This window comes from Cetorhinus maximus, chromosome 15 (genome assembly GCF_964194155.1).
Source record: "Cetorhinus maximus chromosome 15, sCetMax3.hap1.1, whole genome shotgun sequence".
Classification (NCBI taxonomy): domain Eukaryota; kingdom Metazoa; phylum Chordata; class Chondrichthyes; order Lamniformes; family Cetorhinidae; genus Cetorhinus; species Cetorhinus maximus.
Window position 1 is genome coordinate 103,448,217 of NC_135893.1, and position 21,266 is coordinate 103,469,482.

Below are 21,266 nucleotides of genomic sequence, written 5' to 3' on the forward strand. Positions count from 1 at the left end.
TCTGTCCGGTTTCATTGCTTTTAGGGCCTTTTAGTGGATTGGTGCAATTTAAGAGTCAGCCACTGCTGTGGATCTGGAGTCACATAGGCCAAATGAGGTAAGGACGACAGATTTCCTTCTGGACATTAGTGAACCAGCTGGGTATATAAGTCATTAGACTTTTAATTCCGGATGCTTATTGAATTCAAATTTTACCATCTGCCGTGATGGGATTCAAACCTGGGTCCCCGTTACCCTGGTTCTCTGGATTACTCATCCAGTGACAGTACCACTATGTCACCGCCATGGGGTAGGGGTATGAGCTTGCAGTTTTTGAGAACATTAGCCTATAAACATTTCTGTACAAAGTTTGGCTAAGTACATAAAATGTAATTTCCAATATTCGCATAGTTCATTTGAGAATGTATTTTATTTATTAGAGATGCAATTCCTAGCGTCTAATTCAAATAGGCACTCTTAGTGTTAATACATGTACAAGTACACAGAAAATATTGGAAATTAGATGATATGTAGAGGTGAATAAAATGCTAAGTAAGGCATTTTCAAGACTTTAGATTGGGACAGAAAGTTGAATTAATTTTGATTTGTTCATGTTCATAGACAAATCATTGGCAAATAATCAGTGGAGCCTGTTATTGCATTTGTTTCGGAAAAGTTACCATGAAGTGCAGTTTTGCAAAGATCAGCAATATGTTTATGCAAGTCATTTCTGCCTGCCTATTCATTTCATGAATGATCTGCAGCTGATTCATTTGAAATATAGAAGTGGAATAAGGATAATGAAGCAAAACTTGCTTAAAATTTGTCTGCTGTAATTAACGTGTGTTTTATTTCTCCCAGTGGATTACCATTTATTCCCTATCTGGACAATTTGCCACACTTCAGTAGGGCAGCTAATGGACCTGTGCGAGTACCAATTGTAGATAAATATAAGGTAAGCTCGTAGCCCTGTCATGGGCTGTTTTATTAAATTCTAAATACTTGGCATGTCTTTCAACTGCGTTTTATCACTGAGGAGACCAACAACTAATCAGAGAGGAGTTGTGATTGTAATTTCATGTGGCCTAAACCCCAAACTATTGAGAATTAATTTTTTTCCCCCCCTCCTGAGACTTGCCAGTGCCGAAACAAGTTCCAGAGAAGGCAATAGCCCTTCTGATAACCTGGCTGAACTGGCCATTCTTTGTTGGGAAATTGCACAAGTTCCATGATTTACATAACCTCTGAAAATACGGGTGCAAAATTACATATATTCCCTCCTTTCTACCTAAGTGATCGTCAGTTTATCTATCCTGAAAGGATCCTGAGATTGACCACCTCAATGTTGTGGCATGGTAATAACTTCAATGACATGCATGTTCTTCAGAGATGCAATTCATGAAGTCTCTAATTCCAGCCAGTATTATAGTGCATTAATTAAGATGAGCAGCAGCCACATCTGTCACTCAGTTTACTCTGGAAGCAAGCTTACTCTATGCAAAATTGGCCAGGCCAACTCCTTCAAATGTGAAGCCCAAGAAATTGATATTCTGTCCTGCAAATTCTGTTGCCTGAGAGATTTAGTTTATACTAAGGCTGTGGTTAGCCAGCATTGAATCTGTATGTAGGGGATTTCCAAAGCTTCCAATTTAGTAGACTGGACTTCAGTAGAAATTTCTACCATTTCTAGGTGTGTTATCTCACTGAGCCACATTGGCTCCTGGTCAAGCAACATCTTGGTTTTCAAATTCTCATCCTTGTTTTCAAACCCCTCCATGGCCTGGCTCCTCCCTATCTTTGTGACTTTCCTCTAACTCCACCATCTTCCAAGTTATGTGCTCCTTTGATTTTGGCCTCTTGTGATATCACAATTATTTTCTCCACCATTTTCTCAACTGTGCCTTCAGTTGCTCAACTGCTGGAATTTCCCCCCTCTACCTCTCTAACCTCTCTCCCTCACTTTCCTCCTTTAAGACACTTCTTAAAACTTATCTCTGGTCAAACTTTTGGCCATCTGACCTAATATCTGCTTAGTAGCTTGGTCATACTTTGTTTATAATGCTCCTGTGAAGCGCCTTGAAACAGCTCACTATGTTAAAAGGTGCTTAATAAATAAGTTTTTAATATGAACTTGGAATTGCAATACAGCAATTATATTTTTTTTATGGTGAAGCTTAGTGGCCTTGTCAGTGCATATGCATCCTGGCAGGTGTATGATAAATCTTTGGTCAGCTAATGAAATGGCACTTATAAGAAGTTGGAGTTAACTTGGTACATCTTGGTTCAGAAATTCATAGCTGTGATAGAAAAGATGTTCTTTAAAAAAAGGCCTTTTTTTTGTTTGTTTGAATCTTAGTCTATAGTCAGAGCAGAAAAATATCTTCAGTTGTAGGTAAAAGTGGATTTTCCAGAAACATCTTGGATCTCAAAACAGCTCTTTAAATGTTGAATGTTGAATAAAGGGCAGCTTAAGTCAGGGATGACAAATTTAGTTGATGACATGGGCAACTAGTGTGTGGTAATTTGTGCTTTAAATCGAGCTGAATAACTAATTTGTGTATGAAATATTTTTTCATAGGATATGGGTACTGTGGTTTTAGGGAAATTAGAATCTGGATTAATTGGAAAAGGACACCAACTTGTCATGATGCCAAACAAAGTAAGTAAACTTAGATATTGCACATGTATCTGAAAAATGACATTGACGTATTTGAAAATTCAGTTTGAAGTTGCATGCCTCATTCAATTTAATTGCCAGTGTCTGTTGGGTTCATAACATGGTACATGTTGCAGGCAAAATATTTTTTCAGAGAACCAAAATTACTCTTCAAGCCAAAAAATTGCACTTTCTTCAAGATGTGGGTGTTTCTTGCAAGGCTGAATTTTTGCTTGTCCCTAGTTTCCCTGAGAATATGGAAATCTGCTTTCAGTTGCTGCAATCCTTGTTCAGTGGCTCTTTAGTGATGAACAATAACAATTTATTGTATTGTTTAAAATCCTAATCCATATTAGGACCTCAGGCTTGTTTTTCTTCACTACCTACCCAAAAAGAGGTAAATTGTGTTTCCATGCAGTTCAGAGGCAATCAATTCAACACCAAGATGAGGGGTCAAGCAGGGAAGTTTGCTAGGCTGCTCAATGTTGCACTTCAGAGTATATTTATATCCCGAGCAATGGAAAAGGCACTCAATTCTTTTGTATTCAGGTTCTTTTATTGTACTTAATCAAACTGAAAAATTTTTTTTACTTATGAACATTTACTTGCATTATAATTTGCTAGTCACTTTTTGGTTTCTTAAATTTCACAACTTAATGTTTTTGTGGAAAATGTTAATTTAATTGACTAGCCAATGCAAGCTTAAATGTTAGCTTTGGATCAAATCAGCCTGCTGTTTCGGGGAGGAAACTTAACATTGTCTTTTCATGTTTAATATTTAATATTCTGTTTGCAGCACAATGTTGAAGTTCTGGGCCTACTGTCTGATGATGTAGAGACTGAGACTGCAGACCCAGGTGAAAATCTAAAGATACGACTGAAAGGAATCGAAGAGGAGGAGATACTGCCGGGATTCATCCTGTGTGATCATGGCAGCCTTTGTCACTCAGGGCGTACTTTTGATGCTCAGGTAAAGTTGCTTTTTTTTTTGGTTACAAGACTACAGCAAAATAAGTATTTGCAGTATTGCATACCTTCAGTACATAAGTTTTTCTTTGCTCAGTCAAGTTGATTTAAGAAAATGATCTGAAAATGTACGAAGTAGCTGGGCCATTCAGTCCATCCTTATTGTTAAAATCCAATTTCACAATCTGGTGCCAGTTTCTTAACTAATTTCTAATTCAGCAAAAATACAATTTCATTATGACTGCTTCGACTAAGTCAGTACTCCATTGTGTTTTATCCTTTCGACCATTACTCTAAAGGGTGAAGAGGTAACTGCTAAAGTTATGATTTCCTCACTTTTTTGAATGCTTTCTGGCAGTCTTGTTTTTGCACACACTAACTTGCTGCAATAAATTTAATTGAATATGACTGCCAAATCTGGATGCAATTCTTTTGACCTCAGTAGAGTTGTAGGCATTACAGCACAGGAGGAGGCCATTCAGCCCATTGAGTCCATTCCAACTCTCTGGAACAATCCAGTCAGTCCTGCTCCACTAGTCTAAACCTATGACCATGCAAGTTTATTTCCCTCAAATGCCCATACAGTTTCCTTTTGATCAACTCCACTCCCACCACCCACAAAGGCAGCAAATTCCAGGTCATTACTACTCGCTGCTTTTAAAACTGCATCCTCCCCAGCATCTTTTGCCCCAAAGCTGAAATCTGTATTCCCTGGTCTATGTACAATCAGTTAACAGTTCAGGGAACAACTTTTCTTTATCTACCTTATCTAAAACTGCCATAATCCTGATGTTTTATAGTCTCCTTTTATTTTCAGTGGACCTGCTTCAAACTTTCAATATTCAGATTTAGGCCTTGGCTTCCTTAATCATATACGATTCAATTTATAATCATTCCACTATTTTTAATATCAACACTGTATATTTATTTAAGTAATATTTGTGATTTTCCTCCTACCAGCGCTCGATTTTGTCCCTTCCCTTAGATTCCTGCTTTTTACATATTATAATCCTGAATTTTATTTTTGCACCTGTGATGCATCTTTGTATTTAAAAACATTTACTTTGTGGTGGAGAAGGAATAAGTTCACTCACTCTGTAGATTGTGGTGCTTCGCGATAGTTAAATCGAGGATATCATTTTACTTCATGGGATGTGGGTGTCGCTGTTACTGTTAACCTTCCATATGTTTTTCAACTTTCAAAATTTAGGTTGAGTTGGTTTGAAAAACAATATACTAAACTAGAACACTTGCACTTATTCTGTCAAGTATGGACCCTGCCTCAAAAGTCCTTCAACCCCTCTGCTTGGAACCTACCACCTCACGTCTGACACCTTCCTCTAAGTCGCTGTTGTTATTGCCTCCCAAATTGGCGTCCATTTTTTTCTGCAACTCTGGCCATTGTACGCTCCTTTCTCGACCCCCCTGCGTCAAGCTACTCCATAGTGAAACTGGGACAACAACTCACTTGGTTCCGTTCTCAACAATCGAATTTTAGCTGGAGCATCTCAATAATAAAAACAAAAACAGAATTACCTGGAAAAACTCAGCAGGTCTGGCAGCATCGGCGGAGAAGAAAAGAGTTGACGTTTCGAGTCCTCAGAAGGATTCGAAACGTCAACTCTTTTCTTCTCCGCCGATGCTGCCAGACCTGCTGAGTTTTTCCAGGTAATTCTGTTTTTGTTTTGGATTTCCAGCATCCGCAGTAGTTTTTTGTTTTCATCTCAATAATAGTTTGTTTTCGTGCTCCTGTACCATTTCCTGGCTCCCTCCAGTTCCTCATTAACATGCTGATCCTTGCATTAGTTTGTCTGAAGAGATCGGTTCAAGGCTTCTGAACCCATCCACCACCTGCTTGTCAGATGTTGATTGTTCGTGAACATACGAACAAACTAATTAGGAGCAGGAGTAGACCATATGGCACTTTGAGCCTGCTCTGCTGTTTGATAAGATCATGGCTGATCTGATTGTGATCTCAACTCTCCTGTCTACCCCCAAACCCTTTGACTTTCTTGTCAATCAAGAATCTTTCTAACTCTCCCTTAAGCAATAGTTTATTCTAGTTGTATTTTGTGAAGACCAAACCCCTGTCACAAACTCTAAACTCATCACTGATTCCATCCTCCTCCCTGGCCATTCTCCTATTGAGCCAGACTGTTCACATCTTCCGTGTTCTATTTGACTCTGAGCAAAGTTTCTGGCACCATATCCTTGCCATCACCAGGACACACTACCTGCACCTTTAAAGCATCACCTATCTCAGCCCATTTTTGCTGAAATCCTCATTCATTGTTTTGTCAGCTCCAGACTCACCCATTCCAATGCTTTGAACAAAAAGCAAAATACTGAGGTGCTTTTAAACCTGAAATGAAATTTAAAAATTGTAGACACTTAGGTCAGGCAAAATTTGCCAAAAGCACAAATAATTGACATTTCAAGCATAAACCCCTGAAATTGAAAGATGTTACACATGAACAGAACAAGACAAAGGCAACGGAGTAAAACACATTGCCCACACAAATAAGAAGTAGAATTGTGACATGAGAGGTGTTATGGTGAGGATAGAGTGTTAAAGGGCAGAAGTGAAGCAAGCAGTGGGTAGGAGGAGGCATATCAGAGATACAAAATACGTATTCCAAGACACTGAAGTTCTAAAGGAAGATGGCAAAAAATATAGGCACCAGGACTGCAGCAATGTTTCAATAGTATTTTGAATCTCCAGTTATCCATTACCCTTATGCTCACTAGTTCCATTTGCTGAGTTTTCCAACACTGCAAGTTTACAATGCCCACCTTGTTTCGACCCCTTCACATCCTTCGCCCTTGTATATCTGAAACCTCCTATGATCCCCTGCATTTCTTTGACCCTGGTATCTTGTGCTTTCCTCAGTTGCTTCGCCTGACCATTTACAGCTATCTGTGCCCTCAACCTGGCATTTCATTATAAAACCTCTCTGCACCATCCTTTTGAGACCACCTGAAAACCCACAACTTTGGCAATGCTTTTGGCTACTCTTCCTTTGTCACGAAGATCCTTTCTGTCTGATTTAGTGAAGAATATTGGGATTTTTTTCCTAGATTATAAATGCATATTTTACCTTGGGCATCAAATCACTTTAATTCATGCTCTTTTAATTTTGTCCCTGGCTTGCTTTCTGTGCCAATTCAATATTTGTATTTGTGTGGAAATTGTTCTGAAATTGTTCCAGTAATCTCATTTTTATCAGGATTTGATCTGTTAAGCAAAGGCAGAGCCTTGAATGGTGGTGAAAACTACAGAAAAATATTTAATTTTTGGTCATGTTACATTATTTTCCAACTTTTTGCCAATTGTTCAGTGTTCAGAACTATTTGCAATTCCTCATTATGAAGCAGTCCCATATCTGTGCAACCCAACCTGAACAACATCCAGTCTTGAGCTGATAAGTGGCAATTAGCATTTGCAACATGCAAGTGCCAATATTGACCATCTCAATTTAAGGACCTCTGCTTGACTTTCAGTGACATCACCATTGCCACATCCCCTTCTGTCAACATCCTGGGAGTCACTATTCACCAAAAACTGTTCAACCAATCTCTCAGGTGGTTATTGGAGTAGGGCAGAGGCTGGGTATGCTGCAGCAGATGATTTACCTCCTGGTTCCCCAAAACCTCCAAGTCAGGAGTGTGATGGAATATTTTCCATGTTCTTTGACAGTTGTCATCCAGGAAAAAGCCTTCTGCTTGATTGGCACCTCATCAACTAACTTCTACTACTCCACCACTGGTGTACCATCTACAGAAACGCATAACTTCTGGGAATACCTTCACCACACAGACTGCTGCAACAAAACCTAGGAATACAACCTGGGCAATAAATGCCAGCTTTGCCAGCAACGTTCATTCTGTGAATATGTTTGAAAAAATTTCTTGTGATGTCCAGCTTACTGTGTAGCACTTTAAATCTTTTGTAACACATTGAAGCTAATCATATTATGATATGCATTTTTGGCTCTTGGCATATTTTGCCTTGTGTACCTTTTCCAAAATTTAGTAAAAATTTTAATTTTTATTGCAGATAGTTATAATTGAGCATAAATCCATCATCTGCCCAGGTTACAATGCAGTGCTGCACATCCATACTTGCATTGAAGAAGTGCAGATCGCGGTAAGTCTGGAAGTTGAGGCAATTGTCTGTTTGATTTCATCGAATAAATATCTGCATAGTTTACTGTGTTTGATGCTGCAACCTGACTGATTAGGTTCACATAAATCTAATAAACACTTTTATTTACACACCTATGTACATGTTTTTAACACTGACTGTTGCTACTTGGGTTGTATGTGGAAACAAATAAGGTTTGCCTTGGAAATGTCTGACAGCCAAGGAGAAGCAAAGTCTTCCTTGGTCTTTTTCCAGTGGGAGTGCTGATTTTTTTTCCTTCAGTCCCACTTCATGACCACGGTTTATTACAGAGTTATTTAGGTGGAGTATTTTACTTTGTGGATGGACACTGAAAAATTATAGGCCTAATTCAGGAATATCCCCTGAAGATACTCCACATTTTAGGGTGATAATAAAAGTATATACAACATGTTATGATCCAGTTAAGGTCCAATTACTTTTTTGTAGACAAAATTTGAAATCCCAGACTTTTAAGACAATAAAGCCACAGAATTCCATTGTTTTAAGCGAACAGAATAACTTTTACTATACAAAACTCAGCAAAGTAAACAGTCCACACTATCTATCCTGTACTCTCAATACCTAGAATTAAAAACTTTTTTAAAAAAAATGCAGACAAAATACTGCGGATGCTGGAAACCTTAAATAAAAACAGAAAATGCTGGAAAAAAAACTCTCAAGAAGGGTCATACGGGCTCGAAATGTTAACTGTTTCTCTGCAGGTGCTGCCAGACCTGAATTTTTCCAACATTTTCTCTCTCTATTTATCCAGAATTAACATGAGGTAAACATGAATTAACAGGCAGACTGTGGCTGAACACAAACCACAAACTGTACACCAAATGGCAGGCATAACCAAGACAGGTCCTATGAATTTCTCAGCAACTCACCCAGATATGAGTTGTCATCCTGAGTCACCAAAATCTCTTAAATTTGGTCGTCTTCACGAGGGATTTCAGTTCCTCTCCTTGAAAGAGCTAGCCTGGTCCCCAACCGACAGCAGTTCAACTCCACCTGAGTTCCACAGGTAAAGTCCTCACTAAAAGGCACACTATTCTAGATCTCTCTCATATCTGCTCCCAGATTCAGCTGCCTTGGTTGTCATTCTGACTTGCTTCTGAGGCTGCATCCCACAATGTTGGACAGGCTATACCCCAGTGTCTAAACACTGGCACGGTCCCTGCCCTTCAGCTATGCTGCTGCCAACAACAGCCCTTCATGAAGCAGACAATTGCACTTCAGTTTCACTGAGCTGACATCTGCTCCTAGGCTTCTGAGCCCAACCCTTCAGCACTGGGCTGAAGAACTAAAACTTGTTCATGTGGGCCCACTTTTCCTGCTGCCCAAAAACATGGTCACCTGGTCACTCTTTTCATGCCAAAACCCCAGTCCTGTGCTTGGGTTTAAAAAAAAACACTAAGCCATCTTACACGCATCGTGGCCTATCCCTCCTGCTGCTGCTCTGTGCTTGCACCAGAGCTCCCAGGCATGCTGGGAGTTTTAGTTCTCAGCCTCCACCTGGAAAACAAGTAAAATAACCACGAACATAGATACCTTCTCAAACTCTAATGACTGCCAGTCGTGGAGGTGTGTGTGTCTTCAACTCACCAATTATAATGGCACAAATGATATCCAGAGTTGAAGTAAGGGCTTGGTCGCGTAGTGGTAATGTCACTGGACTAGTAATCCAGAGTCCCAGGCTAGTGCTGTGGGGACATGAGTACTAGTCCCATCAAAATTTAAATTCTGTTAATAAAGCTAGCCCCAGTGTTGGGGGGCCATGAAACTATCATTGATTGCTGTAAAAACCCATCTGGTTCACTAATGTACTTTCAGGAAGGAAATCTGTCATCCTTACGTGGCCTGGCCTACATATGGCTCCAAACCCACAGCAATGTGGTTGACTCTTAACCGTCCTAGCTCTGAAATGGCCTAGCAAGGTCAGTACAAGGACAATTAGGGATGGGCAGAAAATGCTTACCTTGCAAGCAACGCCCACACCCCATGAAAGAATAAAGAAGTAGTGTTATAACCAATACTTCCTTTGTATGTCAGCTTGGTATGGTATCCACTGTTACACCAGAGGAGCCCAATATGAGAAAATTTGTACATTTTTTTCCTGATTTTAAACAGACCTGTGGGGAGATTTTTCTTGTCGGGTGCCGGAAGGTGGCGTCATAAAGTTTTGCTTCAAGCCTTAAAGCAGGTATCTCATGTGACTTCCCTTGAATTCTGACTTAAGTTACCCTCCATGTGCAGTGGTTAAGTCGCAATGTTAGGAATAATGTATCTAGAAGGTGAATAGGAATTTTCCTTTCCCCAGTGTCAAAGTAAAATATAATCCTGTTTGATTTTTGGCAATGCTCATGCAAGTTTAAATGAAGTTGAATAATTCCTGTGCAACTGTTCTTTTTCTAGGCCTTAATCTGTCTGGTGGATAAGAAGTCTGGAGAAAAGAGCAAGACGCGGCCTCGTTTTGTTAAACAGGATCAGGTTTGCATTGCTCGTTTAAGAACAGCTGGAACTATCTGCCTTGAGACCTTCAAAGATTTTCCTCAAATGGGGCGTTTTACCTTGAGAGACGAAGGTTAGCCACAGATTTTTGCAACAGCCCACACTTAAATGCCTAAATGTGATCTGTTCCATGGATATTTTTAATCTTGAATTCTCTAGTTCTGTTTCTGTTTTGTTCACGATCGTATAGTCTGATTCAATATTTGCCAGTACAGTAACTTGACCATTGAAAGCTTATGAAAAACTTGATTCACATTTAGTAATTGAACAAAAAGAGCTCCGTGCAAGCCACCTTTGGAATCTGTCCTATACAATTTTGCATGATTGTGCACCTGGATCTTTTGTAGAAAAAAGTCAGCTTTGAAGCAAATAAGTTTGGAGTTGCCAGTAGAGAGAAACTGAATTCTTTTCTCCTTTCCCAAACTTATGCTTTGTAAAATTCCTTCTTACTAAGGAATTTTTAAAGAGAGCTTCAGTCTCTTTGTGTATGTGAGAATTATGAACTGAGTTGATTCCCCATTTGTGCAGAGGTATGAATCAATCTGGCAATTGCATTAAGTAGTTTAGATAAGGGGCCATAACTTCTAAGCTCCAGAGCATTGTATTAGGGGGCACCCCAAAGATAGGCTGTCCTGATCCCCTTTGGAAGTCCCAGGTAAGGTTTGCACATGTTGGGACCATGTCAGATGTTATTTGCTGAGCAAACCAATCCCAGAGGGGCAAATTTGTCTTACTGATCATAACTTTCCTTGTATGCTGAAAACAAGGAGAAACCTCCTGATCCCAGAGCATAGAATTCCAGGCACACCTTTGGGATTTTAAAAATTAAAAGGCTCACTAACAAGAAAAGAAAACTTAAGCACTCAAATTACACAGTTGAAACAGTCCTACAAAACACCACCCCTTGAAAAAAAAACACACTAGTCAGAATACAAGTAAACAACTTGGCAACATCTTCCTTATATATTTTAACTACAAAAATCCAGTTAAAATCTCCCATGGCAAAAACTGCTGAAACTTTAGTGAAAGTTATACCATACAACTTCTCTCTCTCTCTCCCACTCTGCTGTAGAAACCCAAAAGAAAGAAACAGACTCTTTTCTGAAAGCAAAGACTTCTCTGACTTGAAAACTTGATGGCTGCTTCAAATTCAGAAGGTTCAGACCTTCTAGCACAGATCTGGTCTCAGGATCTTTCCTTAAATATCCTTTTCCCCTTTTCATTTGCGATTCCATTGTCCCTAAGCACCTCTTTGAACTCAACTTTTCCAAAACATAATCTTTCATGTTTTCCTATTGCCTCCACTTTCAGGTCAAATAAAATTTAATAACCTTCCCTTGTTTACTTATGAAACCTTTGTAAGTTGTAAAAGCGCCTTTGAAATTTACATATATGAAATAACAGCAATTGCTTGCAAGTGCACACTTCTCCTGGGCAATTGCCCTGCACTGGGAACTGCAATTTTAAATCGCAAACTTCAGATGGTTCTACTGTGTTACACCAATAGTTACTCAGAAAAAGTTAGAATTAAAACCCCTTCTAACTTCTGGTTCACTATTGCACAGAACCACACCTCAAACCCCTGATCCCCACAGAGGAGTGCTTCTTCCCCCAAGGGGCCACATCCCTGACAGGAAGATTCCCCCCCCCACCTCCATGGGGACTCTACCTCTTCCTCCCAAATCCTACCCACTTGCCTTATGCATTTACCTTCTCCCTGGCCTGTCATGGACCTTAAAACTTCACTGGACCTTTAACTTACCTGCTTTACAGCAGCTAGTACCGTAAAAAAGGGGCGTGTGGCTTCCTTCCCTTTGACAGAGCTGCACTTTGACACTAGGCCCCAGCGTCACGCTGCACTGCTTGGATCTCGCCTGGCCTGAGGCGGAAGGTCAGGTGAGATAGGATTTTGGGTAAGAAATTGGAAGCGAAGTGGCAATCTGATGCTGATTGCCAATCCAAGGAAGTTCAGGCGCATGGTCATTTCTGTAGACAATTTTGTTGACATTTTCAGAGAATTTCTGTCAAAAAGTTGAGGAATTGGGTTATGAAATTTAGGACTTGGCATTGGTTTGGCAGATTTCAGTGAGTTGACAGTGTGGTTTAACCCAGTCGTTCTTGATCTTTTTTGCTTCTGAGGTCCCACCCTTGTGTTATAAAATTTAGCTATACACTTAAACATATATTCATTACTTTTGTTTTACTTAATGGGAAATTTGTTGCTGTACTAAGCAGCAATTCTATCTCGAAGTGGAGGTATTATGCTCATGTTCATCCTGATTTGTTTATGCAGAAGTCAGTCTCACTGACTTCTACTTAAGTTGGCAAGCTGCTGCCAAGACCGGTGGTGTTGATGGCTGTCCTGATTCTCATTTCTCCTCTTAGACATTGCTATTGAGCCAAGAATGTGCCCACTGAACTGGATACTGTCTCCATAAGACATCGGAGCAGAAATTAGGCCATTCGGCCCATCAAGTCTGCTCCGCCATTCAATCATGGCTGATAAGTTTCTCAGCCCCATTCTCCCGCCTTCTCCCCGTAACCTTTGATCCCCTTACCAATCAAGAACCTATCTATCTCCGTCTTAAATACACTCAATGACCTGGCCTCCACAGCCTTCTGTGGCAATGAATTTCATAGATTCACCACTCTCTGGCTAAAGAAGTTTCTCCTCATCTCTGTTCTAAAAGGTCTTCCCTTTACTCTGAGGCTGTGCCCTCGGGTCCTAGTGTCTCCTACTAATGGAAACATCTTCCCCACGTCCACTCTATCCAGGCCTTTCAGTATTCTGTAAGTTTCAATCAGATCCCCCCTCATCCTTCTAAACTCCATCGAGTATAGACCCAGAGTCTTCAAACGTTCCTCATATGTTAAGCCTTTCATTCCTGGGATCGTTCTCGTGAACCTCCTCTGGACCCTCTCCAGGGCCAGCACATCCTTCCTGAGATACGGGGCCCAAAATTTGCTCACAATATTCTAAATGTGGTCTGACCAGAGCCTTATAAAGCCTCAGCAGCACATCCCTGCTTTTATATTCTAGTCTTCTCAAAATAAATGCCAACATTGCATTTGCCTTCCTAACTACCGACTCAACCTGCAAGTTAACCTTAAGAGAATCCTGGACTAGGACTCCCAAGTCCCTTTGCACTCCAGATTTCTGAATTCTCTCCCCATTTAGAAAATAGTCCATGCCTCTATTCTTCCTACCAAAGTGCATGACCTCACACTTCCCCACGTTGTATTCCATCTGCCACTTCTTTGCCCATTCTCCTAGCCTGTCCAAATCTTTCTGCAGCCTCCCTGCCTCCTCAATACTACCTGTCCCTCCACCTATCTTTGTATCACCTGCAAACTTAGCCAGGATGCCCTCAGTTCTTTCATCTAGATCAGTGTGGTCCCAACACTGTCCCCTGCGGAACTCCACTAGTCACCGGCCGCCATCCTGAGAAGGACCCCCTTATCCCCACTCTCTGCCTCCTGCCAGGCAGCCAATCTTCTATCCATGCTAGTACCTTGCCTCTAACACCATGGGCTTTTATCTTACTAAGCAGCCTCCTGTGCGGCACCTTGTCAAAGGCCTTCTGGAAGTCCAAGTAGATAACATCCATTGGCTCTCCTTTGTCTAACCTGCTCGTTACCTCCTCAAAGAATTCTAACAGATTTGTCAGGCATGACCTCCCCTTGATTAAACCATGCTGACTTTGCCCTATTTTATCATGCACTTCCAAGTATTCTGAAATCTCATCCTTAATAATGGACTCTAAAATCTTACCAATGACCGACGTCAGGCTAATTGGCCTGTAATTTCCTGTCTTTTGCCTCACTCCCTTCTTAAACAGGGGGGTTACATTAGTGATTTTCCAGTCCTCTGGAACCCTCCCTGACTCCAGTGATTCCTGAAAGATCGCCACTAACACCTCCACTATCTCTTCAGCTATCTCCTTCAGAACTCTGGGGTGTAATCCATCTGGCCCAAGTGATTTATCCACCTTCAGACCTTTCAGTTTTCCTAGCACCTTCTCCTTAGTAATGGCCACCATACTTACCTCTGACCGCCGACTCTCTTGAACTTTGGGGATGTTACTCGTGTCTTCCACCGTGAAGACTGACGCAAAGTACCTATTCAGTTCCTCCGCAATTTCTTTGTTCCCCACTACTACTTCTCCGGCATCATTTTCCAGCGGCCCAATCTCCACTTTTGCCTCTCTCTTACCCTTTATATATCTAAAAAAAACTCTTGCAATCTTCTTTTATATTACTGGCTAGTTTACCCTCATATTTAATCTCCCTCCTTATTTCTTTTTTAGTTGTCCTCTGTTGGTCTTTGTAGGCTTCCCAATCCCCTGGTTTCTCACTGCTCTTCGCCGCATTGTATACTTTCTCTTTAGCTTTTATGCTGTCCCTGACTTCCCTTGTCAGCCAAGGTTGCCTCGTCCTCCCTTTAGCATGCTGCTTCTTCCTAGGGATGAATTTTTGCTGTGTCTCCCAAATTACTCCCAGAAACTCCTGCCATTTCTGTTCCACTGTCTCTCCTGCTAGGCTCATCTCCCAGTCAATTCTGGCCAGCTCCTCCCTCATGCCTCTGTAGTTGCCTTTATCCAACTGTAATACCATTACATCTGATTCCAGCTTTTTCCTCTCAAATTGCGGGGCAAATTCTATCATATTATGGTCACTTCCTCCAAAGGGTTCCTTCACCTTAAGCTCCCTTATCAAATTTGCCTCATTACACATCACTAAATCTAGAATTGCCTGTTCCCTAGTGGGCTCCACCACAAGCTGCTCCAAAAAGTCATCTCGTAGACATTCCACAAATTCCTTTTCTTGGGATCCACTACCAACCTGATTTTCCCAGTCTACCTGCATATTGAAATCCCCCATGATCACTGTAACCTTGCCTTTCTTAAACGCCTTTTCTATCTCCTGGTGTATCTTGTGCCCCACATCCTGACTACTGTTTGTAGGCCTGTACATAACTCCCATTATGGTTTTTTTACCTTTGCGGTTCCTCAACTCTACCCGCACAGATTCTACATCATCTGATCCTACATCATTTCTTGCTATCGATTTCATTTCTTACTAACAAAGCAACCCCACCCCCTCTGCCAACCTACCTATCTTTTCAATAGGATGTATATCCTTGGATATTTAGCTCCCAGTCCTGATCCCCTTGCAGCCATGTCTCCGTCATGCCCACCACATCATACCTGCCAATTTCAATCTGCGCCACAAGCTCATTTACCTTATTTCGTATACTGCGTGCATTCAGATACAACACCTTCAGTCCTGTATTTCCCGTCCCCTTTCTCATTGTCGTCCCTTTATCTGATGTACTTGAAGTTAGATTTCTAGCCCTTTCCAAACACTCTGTGCTATTTTGTGTTCTGGGGACTTTAATAGCCTCTCCTGGGCTCTCCTTTCTTTTCAGTTTTTTCAAAATTTTCCATGAAGCTGAATCTGTTGTCTCCTTGACAACATGATGAGCCGCTGGGGTCAAGCAGCAGTTTCTGGTTCCTTGTGTTCTCCACAGGGCTGGGGGCTAAGTATGATACTGTTGTTAATTGGTGACTCAGGGCTGGAAGGTAAAACTGTATGTCCTGGATGCCATAACTTTTGGGGATTGATGCTCAATCAAGTTTAAATTGCCTGCAGTTTGGAGACGGAGCCACTTGTGTGCACTGCATGAAACCATGCTGCAGACCCCAGTTGAGAACTCGGTTAAACGATCCTTTGGCAAGCTTATTACAAACTGTTTTGTGTAGCATAAGTTGAATTTACCAACACGCATTTCTTTTGTTTTCCCCCACAAAAGGTAAAACTATTGCAATTGGGAAGGTCCTGAAGCTGATCCCGGAGAAGGACTGAATATCCACTATCTAATGCTGCACAATACTGTGATGAAAAAGGACTCAGCAACAGCCTACTTCACGCCTTCCTTTCCTGGTTTTCATTGTCCCTCTGCCCATCAATATCTTTATCTTCCCATAAACTGCAAATTGCTGTAAACATGTCCACATTTTACGTCAGCTTTCTCATATTGAGAGCTCTGCTATGCCATTGTTAAAGTTACCATTTTAAATCCTTCTCTTCTGAAATCTGCTTCCTTAGAAATACAGCAATAGCTACCTAACTGATGTGGACAGAATTGCCTGCAAAAATAAAATTAAACCAAAAAAGTTTATTTTATTCTGGCATCATTCTCTTTTGTGCGCATTCTTGCTCACCTGCTTTTTCCAACTAGATCAGGTTATTCAACAGATCAGCGTGTGTTCACGTGTTAGAAAGGCATCTGTAGATATAATAAAATTGATTTGAAATATTTCTGGCATTTGAGTTACTTTGGGAAGGATTCTTGTGAGATGAACCTTTCACCAGCTTGTCAGCTGGTGCCCCAACAAATTATTTCTTGATTTAAATTTTACTTCCTGTCCTAAATATGTTTCATAACCGTCCGCCATGTACCCACACAGTATGGCGTTTGTGGTTTTCCAACTTTTACGAAAGCATGATGCATTTTATTGTAAACCTTGTATGTGCTGGGAAACAACTCATTATTCCAGTACTGTAAAAAATGTAATGAAAGTTAATTTTGTAGCTACTGTTTCCCTTCAATTTATGCAGCGTCCAAAAGAATCAAATCTTTTTTTTTTCAAAAAAGTACACAACAGCAATTAAATAGATGTGAATTGCTTGGTAAGATCCTCGGGGGAAAACAAATAAGAACAAATAACTGCTACATGGTGTTGAACAAGCAGTGTATTAACATGGGTATCTATCTAGGTTTGATTCTTTTGACTTGAAATGCTATTTAACAAACAGATTGGAATATCTGTTGCTGAGTTTTTATTTTCTTGCTTATAAGCACATTACATGATAGACCAGTTAGTATATGTGGGCCCACATGTAACAACTTTGCTACTTTGGTTGGGGGATTTTAACACTTGCTACAAGTTACATATCAAACTATTAATTTTTCAGCGTATTGATTTTATAAGGGGAGTGAATATTAGTTGAGTAATGAAGAAAAAAAATCAGCTGAAATAGAACCTGTGTGGTTGGTATACAAAATGAGAAAATATAGTTCTTGTACATATTTGAAAACCTTGTATTTGAGACACAGCAGTTATTTAATATAATGGTAAGTTTGTTACCGTTAAAGGGTCATGATGAGGATTTTTTTTTTTTTAAATTCCCTCGCCTAGTAATGTTACTATTCCAGTTCATGAAAGGGATTTATCAAAGAATGATGGGACTTGCCCTAAAGTACAGAACAATAAACAATGGTATGAATGGGCCTATTCTGAAAAACTGCAATTACGTGTCATTTTGTTGTAAAGCAGCAAATTACATTCAGACTTTGGACAAAGATATACCTGAACACTAATCTAGAGCAAATTCTGGTGACGCACAGGGCCACTACTAGTGTGAACTGTGTACTGCCTGTGAAATTGAGTGATACAATCCCACAAAGCCTAATCACATTATTTCATCTATTTTAGTGAATCAGATGTTTTGGCAGCAGCCGATTTTCCCCTTAATCTTCTTTTGCTTATATTTAGTTCCAGTTGTGCTTGGAAATGAAAATCCCATTGTTTTGTCAGCTTGTTTTCAAAACAAAATAATCTGGGAATTTGCTGCTCTTGAGGAGAAGTTGGTGCTTCAGTATATTAATGGCAATATTTCCCATGGTTTCTGCTATTGCAGTGTTTTTTTTAATTGGTTAGTCGGTAAGTGTGTAAAGAAAATGCTAATTGCTGCTGTATGAAACGCCCTTTTAATTGGGCAAATGTTGGCTTTGTCTTGGTGATCCCACTTGAAGTTGTCTGTTTTATAATGAAGTATCATTGACACTGCACAAGCCTGGTGTAAGACAGCACAGCTGTTAAATATGACCACAGTATTGTATAGTATACAAGTTTCTTGTATGCATTCTTAATCTCGCAAAATAAAATTTGATTTCATTTCCATTGGCATATTGTCTCTAACTGGAGATGTAGCTAAAGAGTGCTAGTTTGGTTTTGTTTTTCATCATGTAAATGCATTCATTTAATTATGTTAACTAAGTTGAGCAGAGGGGACAGTGCAAAGTTTTCATTGAAGAGGCTTGCTGTGTTACTATCCTTTCCTAAAAATACATTGGTATCCTGAAAAGGTTTCATACAGGCTACTTTTCCCAGGTTGTGGAAGGACCTTCATTTGTAAAGCATACATTGCTAAAGATTTATACAGAGTATTAATGGCAAACCCTTTGATAATCGAACTTGGTGTGTTTGCAACAATTCTGCTTTAAAGTAAAATTTTCTATCCTTATTGGGTATTGAAGTCTATATTGATCAATGCATTGTTTATGGTATGTGCAGTAATGAGTTTGTTTTAGCTAAATCTATGGGGGATTAGCATCATTACATCCATATGCCCAAAATTAATGACTACCTTTATACAAGTGTACATACAAGGCTCTCCTTTCTTAAAAGATGCTTATGATCTAACGGTGACCAGGCTATACGAATAACCAGGTGATTTAACATATTACCTTTCACAGTGCAGGATATTGTTTGCTAAAATGCATGGGATTCAATATCTGTTGAAAGCTAGGAGCAGAAAGTTGTATCAACTTGCTGAATTTCTCTGTTTAACTGAACTTCAGCTGTAAGTTGCTATTAGTGATTTTTTTTGTCCACTGTACTGTGCTTAAAAGTGCAAATTGCACTTGCCCATGTATGTTATGATTCATTTCATTAACCAAACTACAGAAGGGTAAATAAAAGTGATCATAAAATGGTTGTATTATGGACAATTTCATTACAAATAAATTGTGTGCAATGGAACATTATTATCTCAGTGAATTCCTAAGGAATAGTCTTGTGGCAAATGGGTTATTTAACCAGAATTGACTGTATAGAAAAGTCATTCATTTGTTTTTAAGTGCTGGCTCTTAACGTATGTATGCACATTTTATCAAACCTAAATTGGCTGAGCTAACCTTGGTTGCCAAGATGAAGTTGCGTGTTGTGAAATTGTATGTGGGATAGTGTTTAAATTACAATAAAATTTTGTTGAAGGTATTTACATGCAATCACTTATTTGTATTCACAGGGTAAGACCAGAGATGCAAGTAAACAAGAAAGTAGTCATTTTCTTCCCTTCCTTCAATAGCTGAACATCTTTAGCCAGTGAATGAATAGCTATGTCATGCAGACCAGGAGAATCCCAGGTGTACTTGGGCCTGTGCTGATTTAGTTGACCTCGGGCCTTGATGGAAATGGAAGCTCTGAAATTGGGTGCAATTTTCTGGCTGGAAAGAGGAAAATCAGATGGCATTTGCTCTCCAGTCATTATCCAGTGATCTCTGCTGAAAATGTCTCTAAATACCCACTTTGGTGTAACTTAATGCATAAACAAAGCACTTATTCATCTGTGCACACCTGCAAAGATTTGCCTTTCAGGAGGAGTAGGGAAGGGAGAAAATTGAAGATAGGAAGAATTCACAGGGATGTGTTTTATTCAAAATAAACATTAACATCCTCCAATTGTGCTGCACCAGATCAGCTTTTATTAAACCCATATATTGGTTATAGTCTAACTGCTGTAGACATGCATTTTTGTACAATTAAATATCATTGGAAAATTTATTAACCATATGCAATTTATGCCATATGATTTCCACTAACTTCAAGTCATTATACTACATTGTTGGACAATTTTTAACAAAAGATGTTTTGTACTCGAGCTAGATTTTTACATAAACAATAGTGTCCCTGTGCTATTTTGCTTCAGTTAAATGGATGGAAGGGCTAACCACATTTCAGTTGGGAACATTGAAATTAAGGGAAAAGAATGCTCCATCTACCAGAGTCTGAAGAACCAAAATGAATTTGTATAACTTAGAAGATGTTGTGTACAAATATCAAAGCAATAGATGGGTTTTTGTGGTAGAGGTTTGAAAAAACTTTTCTTTAAAAGAAAATATTAGAGGAATGTAGCAACATTTTAAAAGATTGAATACTCTGCACTTGACTGAAGTAAAAGACAAAGCCTATGATAGCACATTCAAAAAAAAAAGTGCTTGTGTAGACGCAGAAGAATTGTGCAGAAGCAATTGTTCTGAGACCTGTGAACATTGTGCTACTCTCCATTTTGCAAGTTGCTGTTTTGCATGCTGCTTCTACGGCATTACTGTAAACAAGAGCTTATTATTCAACTCCTTTAACATAAAATGTCTCAATATGCTTCCCAGGAGTGTTACAAAACAAACTTTGACACTTAACTATACACGGCAATGTTAGGGCAGCTGGCGAAAAGCTTGGCTAAGGAGGGCAAATTTTAACGATGGTACTTAAGGAAGAAAGAAGTAGAGTCAGGGAATTGGCCAGGAAATCCCAGAGCTTAGGACCTAGGCAACTGGAAAGACAGCAACTAAATGGTGGAGCATTAAAATGGAATACTTGAGGTCATATTTAGATGAGGCAGATAGCCCTCCAAGCTGAGAGGCTGAAAGAGATTAGAGATGGCAAGGGCTGAGGTCATGGAGCAGTTTGAAAATACAGCTGAATATTTTAAAATTAATGTATTGCTTGATGGGCGAATGGGATTGAGTGCAAGTAAGAACACTGGCAACAGCTTTAGGATTACAGAGGGACGAAACCTTGGGACCCGCCAGGAGTGCATTGGAATAGTTGAGCCTAAAGGTGGTAATGAGCTAGGGTTTCAGCAGCAGTTTAGCTGAGCCAGTGAAATTGGGTGATATTTCAGAGTGAAAAGGATGTCTGATTGATGGCGTGGATGTGCATAAAATTCCAACCCTACAATTCTGCCTGTTTTAAAAAAAAAACACATTTGGCAGTTTGCAGAACACAAGGAAAAGAGAGTTTCTGCTGCCATTGGAGCAGGAATGTTAAGCCATTGTTTACAAGTGTAGATTATGACAGAACAGTGTGTTTGCCACCAGCTGCATGTGAACTAAAGTCTATTAAAACACATTTTTGT

At 39.8% G+C, this 21,266-nt stretch overlaps 1 protein-coding gene across 1 annotated transcript in view; it reads left to right on the forward strand.

Moving 5' to 3' along the window:
- The window catches only part of LOC144691069 (eukaryotic peptide chain release factor GTP-binding subunit ERF3A), a 77,426-nt gene extending 58,367 nt beyond the window's left edge, over window positions 1–19,059 (forward strand). Inside the window, exons 9-14 of the mRNA XM_078559116.1 lie at window positions 841–934; window positions 2,558–2,638; window positions 3,432–3,605; window positions 7,659–7,748; window positions 10,185–10,353; window positions 16,093–19,059. Coding sequence (XP_078415242.1) covers window positions 841–934; window positions 2,558–2,638; window positions 3,432–3,605; window positions 7,659–7,748; window positions 10,185–10,353; window positions 16,093–16,145 — 661 coding nt within the window. The 3' untranslated portion in view covers window positions 16,146–19,059. The remainder of the gene's footprint in view (window positions 1–840; window positions 935–2,557; window positions 2,639–3,431; window positions 3,606–7,658; window positions 7,749–10,184; window positions 10,354–16,092) is intronic.
- The last annotated feature ends 2,207 nt before the right edge of the window (window positions 19,060–21,266 follow it).